At 53.6% G+C, this 13976-nt stretch overlaps 1 protein-coding gene across 1 annotated transcript in view; it reads left to right on the forward strand.

Annotated features, from left to right (window-relative positions):
* Positions 1-5980, forward strand: part of USH1G (USH1 protein network component sans) — a 9043-nt gene extending 3063 nt beyond the window's left edge. Inside the window, exon 2 of the mRNA XM_010163502.1 lies at positions 4735-5980. Within this exon, the coding sequence (XP_010161804.1) occupies positions 4735-5980 (1246 nt within the window). The remainder of the gene's footprint in view (positions 1-4734) is intronic.
* Positions 5981-13976: the final 7996 nt, after the last annotated feature.

The raw sequence follows: 13976 nt of genomic DNA on the forward strand, positions 1-13976 counted from the left end.
TTCAGCAGGTTGTGGTGTAGGGCTGAGACGGGGAAGGGGAAAGAAAGTATAATAAATCCTTTGGGGGATCCTTGAGAAAAGTTCATCTTTTCAGCTCACAGGGAAGGGATAACGATGCAGGTTTATTGCTCTGTCCGTAACAGCCGGTGGTGTGTCCATGTCTCTGTGTCACCTTTGTGTGGGGACAGAGAGAGAGTTTGGGAAGGAGGGATCAGCCGTGGCTCATCCTTGTTAGCAACACAAAAAGCCTTTTTCTTCCTCCTGGCTGGGCTCCAGCGAGGGAAACAAACTCAATTAACATGATGGCTGGGAAAAGACAGGCTAACTGGCATTTAGAATTGCAGCTTTTCACAGGCACTAATTCTTCAGCAAGGTTCGTTATAAACTGCAGTGGCAGTGGCAGGCATCAGTCCAGCTCCAGTTAAACACGAGTCTGGGGGTCTTGGCTGGGAAAGAACAAGACTTTCTTGCCTTGGAGTGGACCACAGGAGAGGTGAGGATGTGTCTTTCTGTTAGACAAGTCCACAGTCAGCTTTGTCACCTGGTGTTTCTTCACAGAGACGTGCCTCAGTTTCCCTTCTTACAAAAATGGGAGTCATGGATGCTTCGGATGTTGATGGCAGAGGGGTGCGAGTGTCTCAGTAGTGGGCTGGAGGGAACGAGGTGTCTCCTGACATCAGCCAGGTTGCTCAAAGGAGTCACATCACCCTAGCTGGGGCCGGGTTGCAGTGGAGGTCGCAGTGAGGCACGTGAAGGTGATGTGCATTCTCTGCACGCCACAGGACTGACAGCCACGTGGGTGCCAGCAGCAGTGTGGCCATGTTGGTGGGAACTTCCCCTGGGTGATGACCTGCCGGGAAGGTGAAGGAGCAGGGTGGAGTGCTGTCGTAGCTTCGTCGCTTCCGGCACCTGAGCTGGCTGCTTGGAGTCAGCGTTAGGTCTGGGCATGGCCAGGTGTTGAGGCAGTAGATGTGCCCCCAGGCACTGTCACAGCACAGCCAGCATTCGTAATCACCAGTAACACCAACTACTAGCATGGGTTTTTGCTGGTACAAGAGCCAGAAAGCCCTGAGATGAACCTAACCTACAGCATATGGTGCTGAATTTTTGGGGATCTGGGCTTGAAGAAAAGCTGAATCCTTGACCTGTCCACCACCAACTGGACAAAGCTTGGGATACAGGACCCAAGGCTCTGCTCTGGCTCCAAAAACTCATCTTTTCTGCTCATTTCTAGGCTTTGCTTGGGCCATTTCCCTCACTCAGTTTTGCTTCAAGCCATAAATTATTTTTCCCTCTTCCTATATCTAAAAACATTTTATGGGAGCCAGAGATACTCTGCACCCAGGTGGCTCCTGGTCCAAGGGCCTGATCCTTCACACAAGCCATGAGCCAGGAGATGAGCCAGCCCATTGCTATCAGAGGAACTTCACACGTGCAGCCAGGAAAGGACGTATGTAAGTGCCGGTGGATTACCCGGCTAATTGGGATCCTATGGGAGAAGTGGTGGGAAAAAACCGGCAGGAAGGGAGTGAGTGTGGGTGTCACAGTGCAAACGCAATGACTCAGGAGATGCACATGTCCACCTAAGGGGCTCAATTAACAACGTTTTTAATAATGATTATTACAGGCGTCGACTCAGCACTCAAAAACGCTTTGAAGTTGAGAAGTGCTCCGCTTCACACCTGTTATTAAAATACGTTCCCACTTAGTGGACCCTGCAGTCAGCATCTCCTCGTGCACAGCGCCCTGGAGGTGAAGTTTTGCTGGGACAGACACCTGCCAGAGGGAGGGCCTCATGTTTATTATCTATGCTGGATCAAACACCTCTACTTTGCAAGTTGCTCTTCTTCTTTCCTTCTGATGCATTTCTAGCGCCTGCGGCAGATGTTTATAGGGCAGAGGGACCTAGAGATCTAATTTTGCTCTTTTACCTTTGTTTCTAGACAGTGGAAATGTCTGGGAAAAGCTAGTTTTGATGCTCTTCTCCCCCTCACCCCCCCTTATTCTCTGAGGTGGTAAAAAGCATGAGGAACATTGACCTTCAGATATGAAGTCACCAAGACCTCCCTGGCTTTACTCTTTGTCACCTGAACCAGACAGACATGAGAATGGGCTACGACATGTACTTTATGGATTGAACATCCATACGCTTGGTTTAGGGAGCAAGATTGTTTCTGGTGAGTCCACTGCTAAGTCACTGCCCAAATCATGAGTCCACATACATGTTGGGACCCCTGTGGTGCCCTGGCTGATCTGCCCACCCATGTCGGGCACACATGTGCCCATTTGGAACACATGTAAACAAAGGAACAACCCTTCATGCGCTGGAGTCCCACCACCAACCCCGGCAGTTCCAGTTTCACTGGCTCTTTAATCCAGCTCTATCAATAATTTACTCTTCTCTTGCAATTCATCAAATATTTATCCTCCCCATGAATTTCCCAGCCTGGACATGTCACTACGAGGGTAGAGGCGAGGGCTGGGGAGTTACCACTCCTGGAAACTCAGCATTGCCAGAGTACTGGCAGCTCCCTCCTCTCCTTCTCCTGGTTTCATGGCTCCCTAATCCTGCAATCTCCCACCCTTCTCCTCCCTAGCACCCTTCTCTGAAGCCTTTCTGTGCTTCTATGAGAAATGTTGAAAGCTCTGGATACAGAAGTCTTGCAGGGTTTGTGGGTCTTTTGGGCCCTCACGCAGGCTCAAGGTTGTACTTACTACGTTTCTACAAATTCTTGGAAAATATGTGCATGGTGGAGCTACTGCTGATGGTCACGAGGGGAAAACTGCGCACACCTCATAGCAGCTTTTGGGGATACAGCAGGGAAACTCACACTTTGGGTCCAAATAATCTCCAGCTTAACCACTGGACACTGTCTTTATTGCTTCTGCCTTTGCAGAATCATTTCCCTTCAGTATTACATAGCTGAGGTGTGAGCAAAGCCCAAGGATTGTGGACCAGATGTCACACTGGCCGGGTGGCTCTGCTCCAGCTCCACTGTTCCCTGAACAGCAGTGTCCAGAGTGGGCAGTGGGCAGCCTGCCTGCACTGTGGGAGAGCAAATGTGCTGGTCAAAGCTGTTAGTGGGTCCTAAGCATGGGCAGTAGTGACAAAGATGTGAACCTGGCAGGGGAGAAAAGTCCCTCTGCTCCTGGGGCCTCCATGCTCTTTCCTTGAAGTAGTTTTCAGACTCTTTCAAGTGAGACAAGCACAGAGCACGTGGGGTTTGGGAGAGTGTTCTGGGCTCTGCTGCTCCCACGTCTTGTCAACACAGGTCCTAAAGCACCAAGGAGTAAAGTAACATGGACTGGAGGTCCTAAAGCACCAAGGAGTAAAGTGACACAAGCTGGTCTCAAGTATGCATGTACCTTCCAGACTCCTAGAGTCACCAAGGCTTGAAGCTGAGGTCCTCGTGGGGAATGGATGGTGCCTGGTTCCTCCAGAGCTCATTGAAAGGGTGGTGTGGAAACGGGCAGGAGCTGGACTGAGCTAGAGCTCTGCTGCCTGCATGGAGTTGCTCTTGAGGGTGGTGGGTCTGCACAGCCTTAATAAAAGGCTTTGCCTTGTCCATGTGCACGAAGGGAGAGCGACTCAACAGATAGTGCTGCTGGCTGCATATCATTAGCACACGCGCTCGGGGGAAGGCTGGTGCCAGGACGGGTGTGAACTATCTCTTGTTTCAGCAGATCACAAATACAGAGGAATGTCAGGAGGACAGACTTCCCCTGAATCCCAGGTTTGTGTCCGTCCTGTCACAGAAGGCAGGAGATGTGGGCAAGCGGTTGTGCCCCATCAGCAACTTGCTGGTGTAGGGTCCGGCACAGTGTGAGAAGAGATGCTAATGGCATTAGTCAAGTGTCCAGCTCTTGAGGAGTGCAGAAACCTAATCTCCACTTTCTCTGAAACTGGATTCTCAGGATGTGCTAATACCAACGCGCTTCCAGCCATGCAATCGAAACCAAGTGTGGTACGGCAAAAACCCCCACAAAACCCCAACCCCGAGGCCAGTGCCAGCAACTTTGTTCTTATTTCTACTGATGGTGAGGCTTCTTGAGCCCTGAATTCCCCCAGGCACCAAGGAACAGGAGGGTGGGAAGGTGCAGCGGCTGGTGGGTTTCAGGACCGATGCTGAGGATGGCAGTTTCATGGTGGTGCTACTACCATGCTGGTGTTACCGGCATGGTGGGAAGTTTTATGGTGGTGCTACTACCATGGTGGTGTTACCAGCATGGTGGGACCCCGTGGTGTGTCCCACACAGGATGTAGTGTGTATGGGGAGGTATTTTGTGATCTCTCTCCATGGAATCTGAATAAAGCCAAGATCTGAAGGTCAAATCTGACTAGTATTTAACGGGATGCTTGAGGTTTCAAATTTTATAACAAGCTTAAGGTCTAAGCTAGAATCAGCTCCATATCTCAGTTTTGAGATATTCAGAATCTGGCTTGCTTCCCTCCAAAAAACCAGTCTGATACAGGAACATTATCTCCTGGAAGCTAAATTCAAGTCACACGAATAATCAGAGACTTGCATGTCAGGCATGTGATTCCATGTCAGCAGTACACTCCTCCAAGAAGACCCCCTTAAAATTCAGCTGTTGGGGCCAGAGGTGTGTAGCTTCATATTTCAAGGGGGCAACACTTCATGGTGCTGATTTGCCCCTGCACAACTGGGAATATCTCAGCAGAGTCTGTCAGCCATGCCTGTGTACTAAATAGTTGTTTTCCTTGCTGTCTAGGGGTGATCCAGACAAATGTGACATCTGGGGGAACACTCCTCTCCACCTGGCAGCAGCCAACGGCCACCTGAACTGCCTTTCCTTCCTCATCTCTTTTGGGGCCAACATCTGGTGCCTGGACAATGACTACCACACCCCGCTGGACATGGCAGCCATGAAGGGGCACATGGAGTGTGTGCGTTACCTGGACTCTATAGCTGCCAAGCAGAGTAGCCTCAACCCCAAACTGGTGAGCAAACTGAAGGACAAGGCCTTTCGGGACACAGAGCGGAGGATTAAAGACTGTGTGAAACTGCAGAAGAAGCACCATGAAAGGATGGAGAAACGGTACAGAAAGGAGATGTCAGATAATTCAGATACCATGAGCTTCTCTAGCTATTCGAGTAGCACCTTAAGCAAGAAGTTCCAACACATGTCTATGGTGACTTCCCTGCCATACTCACAAGCCACCATCCATGGCACAGCCAAGGGAAAGACAAAAATACAAAAGAAGCTAGAGAAGAAGAAGCAGGTGGATGGGACGTTCAAGATCTACGAGGATGGGAGGAAAAGTGTGCGGTCTCTGTCTGGTCTGCAGCTGGGGAACGATGTCATGTTTGTGAAGCAGGGCACATACGCCAGCCCCAAAGAGTGGACTCGGCGCAATATCAGAGACATGTTCCTCACGGATGAAGACACTGTCTCCCGTGCCATAAGTGACCCAGGTTTGCACATGGACTCAGCCCACTCAGAAGTCAGCACTGACTCTGGCCACGAGTCCTTGTTCAACCGCCCTGGACTGGGCACCATGGTGTTCCGGCGCAACTATGTCAGCAGTGGGCTTTTTGGGATCGGCCGGGAGGATGCTGGCATGCTGGGTGAAGACAACACGGATGGGGTAGGTGTCAAACTGCGGAGCCGCCTGCAGCGCTCGCCAAGTCTCAACGATAGCATTGGCAGTGCCAACAGCCTGCAGGAGAGGAACGCGGAGGAGCTACCCTGGGATGAAGTGGAGCTGGGCTTAGATGATGATGACGAACCAGACACCAGCCCCTTGGAGACTTTTCTGGCTTCCCTGCACATGTTTGAGTTCATCTCTATCTTGAAGAAGGAAAAGATTGACTTGGAGGCCCTCATGCTATGTTCAGACAATGACCTGAAGAGCATCAATATCCCATTGGGTCCCAGGAAAAAGATTGTGGATGCCATCCAGAGGAGACGGCAAACTCTGGAGAAGCCAGATGTCATTGTAGACACTGAACTGTAAGTAGGAGATATGGGACCCCTGAACGATTAAACCCTTCAGCAGGTGGAGATGTGGATAATGTAAGATCTTGTTTTCAACCCACTTGGAAGAGTAGGAGTCCAGGTAACCTCACTGCTTCTGTGTGTGGGCAAATTCCTGCTTGTGTGGAAATGTTGAGAGTTCGGAGAGGTGGCAATAGCGTTAGTTCGTTACTCAACAGCTCTAATGTGGCTGGGCAGGACGTGAAGCCCTTGTTTTGTTTCATAACCTGTATGAATGCAGACTGCGCTGTGGTCTGATTCTTTTGAGTCCCTGTAGCTGAGCTTTTCAACCACACTCAGGCTTGTCTTGACCTTTTGAAGTTGTTAGGAAATCAACCGCAATTCCCAGTGGGAGCAGGCTGACGGCAGTGCCCAGTGGCACTGGAAATCCTTCCCCAAATGTTTGAAATCTTACTCAGATTACTTATCCTTTGGAGATTGCGTATCTGGGTTGGGGTTGTTGCTGGTTGATGATGTTTCCAGGGTTTGGTTGGTTTGGTTTGAAGGACCCTGTGCCTGCCATAGAGTCTCCCCACTGTCACATCCACTGACACCCCAATCCACTGTGATGTTCTGACTTCTCAGCTTTCAAATATCTGTGTTTCTTGCTGGTTTTACAGTGCAGCTCAGCCTTGGATCCCCAAGGTGCTGACTGATTTTTACCTTGCAAGTAGGAACAACCTTTAAAAAAAAAAATAAAAAAAATGAATGAGAAACAAACACAGTTCTAAGTTGCCAGAAAACACAAGCCAGAGACTCTCTTCCTGGGGCAGCTGAATGCTACAGCCATCCCCACCAGTCTCTCTGGACTGCCCTCCTGCTCCCTCGATCTGCTCCCTGTCTGTGCAATGCTCCCAGGTGGTACCTGGTACGGAGGGACAACTGCTGAGATCGGACCAGGCAGCTCCAACCTGCCAACCTTGAAGGGACGATGATCTCCTGCTCCCTGGAGGAATAAGAGCATGGCCAGCTAGGATGCTGTGCCGTCGTGGGCTGAGGGACAGCACGAAGCCATGAATGGAAGTAGTTCTGTGATGGTATTTTAAAAGGGACACAAAATAAAGAATTACACCCATTCTTTCTTGAGCTAGTGGTTGATTTGGGGTTTGGGCTGGAGCAGCAGTAGGATGGGGAGTCCTGGTCTCTCTCCTGGTTCTTGGTTGCTTCAGTACAGTGTTTGATGCTGTGGTTTTTGGCAGGGAGTTTTGATTACTCTCATCTGGGGATGTTCAGTTTGAGACATGCCAGCCCTGAATTTTTCCAGCAGATGCTCAGCATGTCCATGAGTCCAGTCCACGTTGTCTTGAGGGTAACAATCAAAAATGAAGACGGTGGTTTGAACATGTAGTTGCCTGTCAGTGGTCAAATGGCTGCTGCATGGAGGCATCATCTCTGCCCCATCTCTCTAGGGCACTGAGCTGCATAAAGAGTTTGTGTGTGAAAGACCTTGACTTCCACTTCCAGGAGCTTCCCAGGACTGCGTGCAGCACTGAGCTGCAGTTCAGAGCCTCTTCCAAGCATCCCTGTTCAAATGCAGCTCTGAACCATCATGGGAGGTGTTTTGCAGACCTGTCCCTCTCTCGCTGACCATTGCACTCGCTGACCGAGCCCTCAGCTCCCAGCTCCACCACTTCATTTTACATACACGATCTACAGGCAGCTCCTGGGTGGCAGGAGTGTTTCTAGGGTGCAACAGAAGGATGGGGACCTGGACAGTGACATAGCCCAGTGAGACAGAGTCACCAGCCCCTTGCCATGGGGTGATGCTGGCAACATGCCTGTTCAGGCTGTGATGCAAACTACCAGATCAGAGAGATGCCGCACGTTGTTACTGGTACTGCTTATCCAGCCTTATCTCAAGGATGCAAATGATAAGGAATGACCCGAGCACAGTGACTCCTGGCGGTCTGTACGTGCTCAGCCTGGGTCTGGCTGGGATCTGGACCATGCTTGTCCCTTCAGAGCTGTGGAAGCTGTGGTTTGGCTGTTGGGAGGATGGGGATATGTTTGGTGTGAAGCTGGGCTGCTCCCTGGCTGTGTGTGCCCTCAAGGGCTGTGTGTGTAGGGGACGAGAAATACTCTTTGCAAGCAAGGAATACTCTTTGCAAGGTGGCTCTGTCCTGTTGCCCACTGAATAGCTGAAGCCCCACCAGGAACAGAGCAGGGTCTCCAATAGCAGCCGTGTGCTGCTCTACACAGAGATGCTCCTGCATCAGCTCAACCCCAGCGCTGCACCAAAGGTCCAAGACCTTTCTGCATGGATGCAAACTGAGAAGGACGTTTTTAAACTGGTTTTGGGGTGGGTTTTTTTGGTTGTTGGTGTGTTTTTTTGGTTTTTGTTTTTTTTTTTTAAGAGCTAAAAGTGCTTTTATATTTGAAATTACAAGCTGGGAAGGAAAGTTGGAAATTCTTGGGAATTACAAGTTCTGCATAACTCCTGACTTGATTTCCAGGCAAAAGGACGAGCTATCAGGCGTGCTGAGTCAGCAAGTTCTCCGTGAAGGCTGCGCAGCGTCAGGGCCTCAGCACTTGTTTTCTTTGGTCCCATTACAAAGCCTGGGGCTGCAGTCCCAGCACGCAGAGCTCTGTCTGGGCTCGCTAATGTCACAGCTCCCTCTGCCGGGACCCAGCCTGGGAGAGCAGGATGGGACCCACCATGTGCTGAGGCTGCAGGTCAGCGGGGATGCGGGGTGGCAGAGGGACAGCCACCAAGTCCTGCTGCAAGCAGGACCCGTAACCCTAGGCTGCTTTTCAGGTGAGGTTACGGTGGCACGTGTGTGATTTCACCCAAGCTCTCTGCCCTTGGCACACAGGTCCTTCCTCCTGCTCTGGATAACTGGCAGAGCGCCGGCTGCCCTCCATGAACCAGTTTCCAGCTGCAATTCCCCCAGGTTTGAATCCTGCCTTTGGGTTTGTGCCAGACACAGGAGGGGACCGATTCACCCTGGTTCACATCGCTGTCACTCCAGTGCAACAGGGACCAGTTTGCTCAGCGGATGATGGGGAGAAACAGATCTACTGGTCTGGCACCTACCAGAGCATTTTGCGGGCTGGGCACTGGGATGTGGCGGGTGCTTGGGGGCAGCTGGGGTTTGCACATCCCTAACTTTGCCTTTTTGCTTAGGAGCACCCAAGCAGTTGCTGATGTTGAGCTGATGCTGACAGAGATCCCTTCTCCTAACTTTTTTTCCTCCAAAGAGCCAGTGAAAAGATTTGATGACGTGACGGTACCCAAGCGCCATGAGACAAATCCCTGCAAAGCTGAGACCAAGCCCAGAAATGCCTCTTGGGATTGCTGAGCTCTGAGACCAACCTGGTCACCTCCACAACCATAGGGAGAGACCAAAACTGAGCCGTGGCATCAACACAGCACTGCAGAGCCCAGGAAACAGGCTCAGGCCTATGGCTGTCCCAGCTGGGGTAAGGAGGACAGTCTGTGGGCACAGGGTTGCTGTCAGAAGTGATGGCAGATCCAGAGCAACCACCCACTCCTTGGGCTTGTTCATGTTGGCTTTGGGTTTGGTCCTTGGTTTCCAATCAGGTTGTCTCCCATGAAGCGTGGGGACACAGCCTCTGCAGGACAAACCCCTCAGCCCAGGACATGTCCCCTGGTTTCCAGCTCCCCCCAGTTGGCTGGGTTGCTGCATCCAGAAGGCAGGCTCTGCTTACCCTGGGCATGGAGAGGGGGTGTGGCTGTCCCCAGGTCCCTGTCAGCAGCCAGGCCCCCACGGGAGAACCTCACTGGTGCTAATTGCATCTGCTCCACCACCGAGAACAACAAACTCCTTTCGGAGAGGGCGCTTGTGAAAGCAGGGTGGAGGCCAGGGCTGGCACGCCCTGGAGAACACCCTTCAATACCCTCCCAAACAGAAACCGACCCAGGCAGCAGGTTTCCCCAACCCAGTGCTGCCAACGAGCAAACACCAACTTTCACACCTGCTGGGGCTCAGACCCGGTGTGGGTCCCACCAGCACCATGCTGGTGGATGGCAGCATCACCTGCAAGCCTGGAGACAGTCATGCCTTAATGCCCCAAGCCATCAACACCAAACTGCTCTGTGCCTCTGTTAAATGGGGCTTCCCAGCAAACCCAGTCCCCTGGGTTTAGCTTGGACCTGTGTTTCCCTGTCCCTGATGGTGCAGGAGATGGTGTGTAAGGAGTGGAGCAAGGCCAAGGTGCTGTGCCAGAGATCTGGCTGTAGCAGGGACACCCCATCCTTGAGCTGGGCAGTCCCGGCCCCTCGACTGGAGGAGCATTGCCCACAAAAATGCCAAATCACCGGTCTCACCCCTGTGTGGCTGCTGCAAGGGGACAGTGTCAACACTTGCTGTCACTCATGTGCTTTTGTCTCCCCATCCTTAGGTGCTGGCTGTGCCCCTGGACCGTGGTCTGGAGGAGGGAGAAGGCAGGGGAGGTTTTTGGGGGTGATGGAGAGTGCGCAGTGGTGGTGTTGGAGATGCAGGTTTGCAGGCACCGAGTGAACGTGGCAGCATCCCAGCAGCATCAGCGTCACTGGCTGCTCTCCTGGGAGGACACATGTCCTCAGCCATGCCATGTGGGGCTGGCATGGGAACTGAGAAAGAGCATTGCCTGTGGGACACCAGGTAAGTCCTATGGGCAGAGGGGACCATGGGGAAACACCTCCCTTGGGCAGGCGCACCTAGTCCTGCCTGATGCTTGATGCTCCTCTCCTCCATCCTCACCCAGAACTTGTGATGGTCATGGTGCCCACACTGGAGGGTGACACTGGGGTCCAGGACCTGCCAGGCCAGCATGGGCCATTGCATGCCACTTGCTTAACTATTTCCTGCCCATCCCACCGGGGATTCACTTCCTGGCCGAGCAGCTGAGTAACATGTGGTGGCAGGAACAGAGGTGACCAGGAAGGGGCTCTGTGCAGAGCACCTGTGGCACACCCTGGCTTTGCCATGCCCCACACAGTGCCCCACCACCGCTCCCCCAGCAGCCAAGCACAGGGCTGGATGCGGCATTGATACGGCCTGGGTTGGATGTGGAACCTCATAGGGGCTTTGCAATGGCTGTTGGGATCCTCTACGGCTGTTCTCAAAAGGAAAGTGTCCTGAAAAGCAGCAAGGTGGACACGGCTCAGCGTGTCCTCTCTGAGAGAGAGAGCTGCCGAGTGGGACAAGAAAGTGGGAGAAATGAGTGTTGTTTTCTTTTAAAGTTGGCTTTAGCTATTAACAGGGCAAATTATTTTCTACGTCTACTTCATGCAATCCATAAATATTGTCAAAATATCAGGTGATGCCAGGGATTCTGCCACCAAAGTGTTTCAGAGCTGGAGTGAGCTCCATCACCCCAGCACCCATCACCCCAGCACCCATCACCCCTGCTTTCTCTGAGCCAGGGTGACCAGAGGAGCATGGGGATGCACCCACAGACAGCACTGAGCATCCCGGGGCACAGAGCAAGGTGTGGGACACCATCAGTGCCCCAGGCCCCTCTACCTTCAGTGGTCTCCTGGTGCAGGCAGGCTGTTCGCAGGGAAGGGAGATGTTCCCTCCTGGGTATGGAGCTAAAATCCCTGACTGCTGCTGAATGAGGGTCAGGAGCAGGGCAGCACCTCCCACGGGGCTCAGCGTGGGGCCAGAGCACAGGGTTGCTCTGTAATTGTGGGGTTGTGGCTGCAATAACCTTTTCCAGTCTCAGCAGGGCCATGGAGCTCTTTCTGCAGAAACACACAAAGAATTGTCCCTGCTGAGAGACGCCCCAGAGCCCCTCGGCACTTAGGCTGGGGGCTAAGAGGGAGCTACGGAGTTCATGGAGCTGGAAAAGCCAGGCACCTTCTCCCAGGCTCCTTCCCCAACTGCATAGAGAGAGAGGGGGAGTTAAGGGCTCATAGCTGGGGACTATGAATTGGGGTGAAGATGTGGCTGTGGTCAGGTGCGTGGTGTTGGTCTGGATTCATCCTGCTGAGCGCTGAGGGTGCTGCTGGGGATAAGTGTGCTTGGAGCACAGGCACTGCCTGATCTCTGTCCCCAGCTGCTGAACATCCCTGGTGCCCTGTGACACAGGGCTCCTGGCTCACTCTGGCACAGCCCCAAAGCCAGCGGTGAGGACAGGGTTGTGCCCAGCACTGCTGGTGGGGACACCAGAGCTGCGGGGGGTTGTGTTTTAGGAGGAGTTGACTCCAACCCCAGCGATGGAGCTGGCTCTGTGCCGCTCCACGTGCTGGGGTGAGGACACCGAGCAGCCCTGCCCAGCCCCAGCAATGGGGCATCTCCTGAGTGAACAAGGGGTCAGCTCAGCAGAGGGGCACATGGGTCCCAGGGGTGACAGCGGGTGGGAAACCCTACGTAGCTGGGACAATACCAACACCAGCTCCTGGTAGTGCTGCCAGCTGAGACCATGCGGTCAGCAGGGACAAGCACCAGCGCTGCAGGGTTGGTGGCTCATACATCCCACACCAGATGCTTCAGAGGGAGGAAAGGGGGCAGTGAAGGCACTGGGGGGGCTATGTGACCCCCAGCTGCTGTGGGGTCAGTCAGTGCCCGTCATTGCACGTGCCATGGTGCTGCTTCTCCCATGGCACTGGGGGTCCCTGCTCATGGCAGAGCCCTGCGATGGCAGCCTGGACAGGAAGCAATCCCAATTTTCTTCACTGTCTCCCAGCCTCCTGCTTTTTCAGCGGGACAGGGACAACCTTCCCACTGCTCCTGTTCCCCGATCTTTATCCAAGCTTTAACTTTTTAGGATGCACTTCAACAACTGTATTTTCCTGCTGCAGGACACTGAACTCCAACTCAACAGTGCTCTCCAAAGCCAGCAGAACCACCTAGCCCCAAGATCCTGGTGGAACCAGGAGCAGCCACTACCAGAGGAGATACCTGGATGAAGGCTGGACCACCCAACCCACCACAGGACTGCACCGGGAGCGACAAGCACAGAGCTTCAATGTGTGATCCAGCTGAGAAACCACCTCAACCCAGGCAGTAAGTCCTACAGAAACACTTAAGCCCCAGTGGGGATGGATTTCTTTGGGATCCCCTCCCTGGCTCTGGCGAGGCTGCAGCCTGCCCATCCCTGGCAGTGGGCTGAGCTCCCCACCACTCTCACCCAAGGACAGGCTCTGCCCTGGCAGGAGGTGCCGGGACAGACCCGGCTGCTACCACATCCCTTTGTTCCCACCCATTATCTCACTGCGGGGAAGCGGCGGAGCTTGACTGGCCTGGCTGTGTCACAGCAAAGCCTGACACTGGCAGCGGGGACCCTTGATACCCCTGGGCTCTCCGGCTGTATTTTGGGAATGTGCCCATGGATGGGATGGCCAACCTCTGCCTTACCCTGTCCCTGGTGTGCGGTGCCATGGGCACAGCTGGTGAGGACAGAGGAGAGTGTGGGAGGTCCAACGAGACAGTGAGAGGTCCTGGCAGCTGGCCTGGACGCTGCCTTTTACCTGGGCTGTGATAAACCCCCAGCCTGGCCCTTCTCCACAGACACAAACAACCCCTGAGCCTGGCACCAGTTGCTCAGCTGGTGTGCCAGCACCCGGGGGGCAGCTGTGGGCCATGGAAAAAAAAAAGGAATGCCACCCCCAACCCTTCCAGATCCCCAGCACAGCAGAGGTCCCACACAAACACCCGTTATTTCAGCCTTCCCAGCCCCGTTGGTGTTTCAGAACACACCTCCCAGCATGGGGGGCTCCTGCGGGGTCCCATGAGGCCAGGAAGGCTGAACAGTGTAGCTGTCACCTGGGGAGGGATGAGGAGATGCACGGGGTGACCGTGGCCCCATCTGAGCTGCTACCACAGGAGCAGAGAGCCCAACCCTCAGCCCCACTCAATAACCAAGTTAACGAGAGCCGCTGTCAACAAGTCTGCAGCTCCCCAGCGCGTGGGGAAGGACGGACGCCTGCTCGAGGGACCCAGGAGGAGAAAACTGTTTCACTGACCTTGCTCCATCACCGCCTTCCTGGCTGCGCCGCGGGCGAGTTTGGGGCTGTGGTGAGGGGCGAG

This window comes from Antrostomus carolinensis, unplaced genomic scaffold (genome assembly GCF_000700745.2).
Source record: "Antrostomus carolinensis isolate BGI_N321 unplaced genomic scaffold, ASM70074v2 scaffold7282, whole genome shotgun sequence".
Lineage (NCBI taxonomy): Eukaryota > Metazoa > Chordata > Aves > Caprimulgiformes > Caprimulgidae > Antrostomus > Antrostomus carolinensis.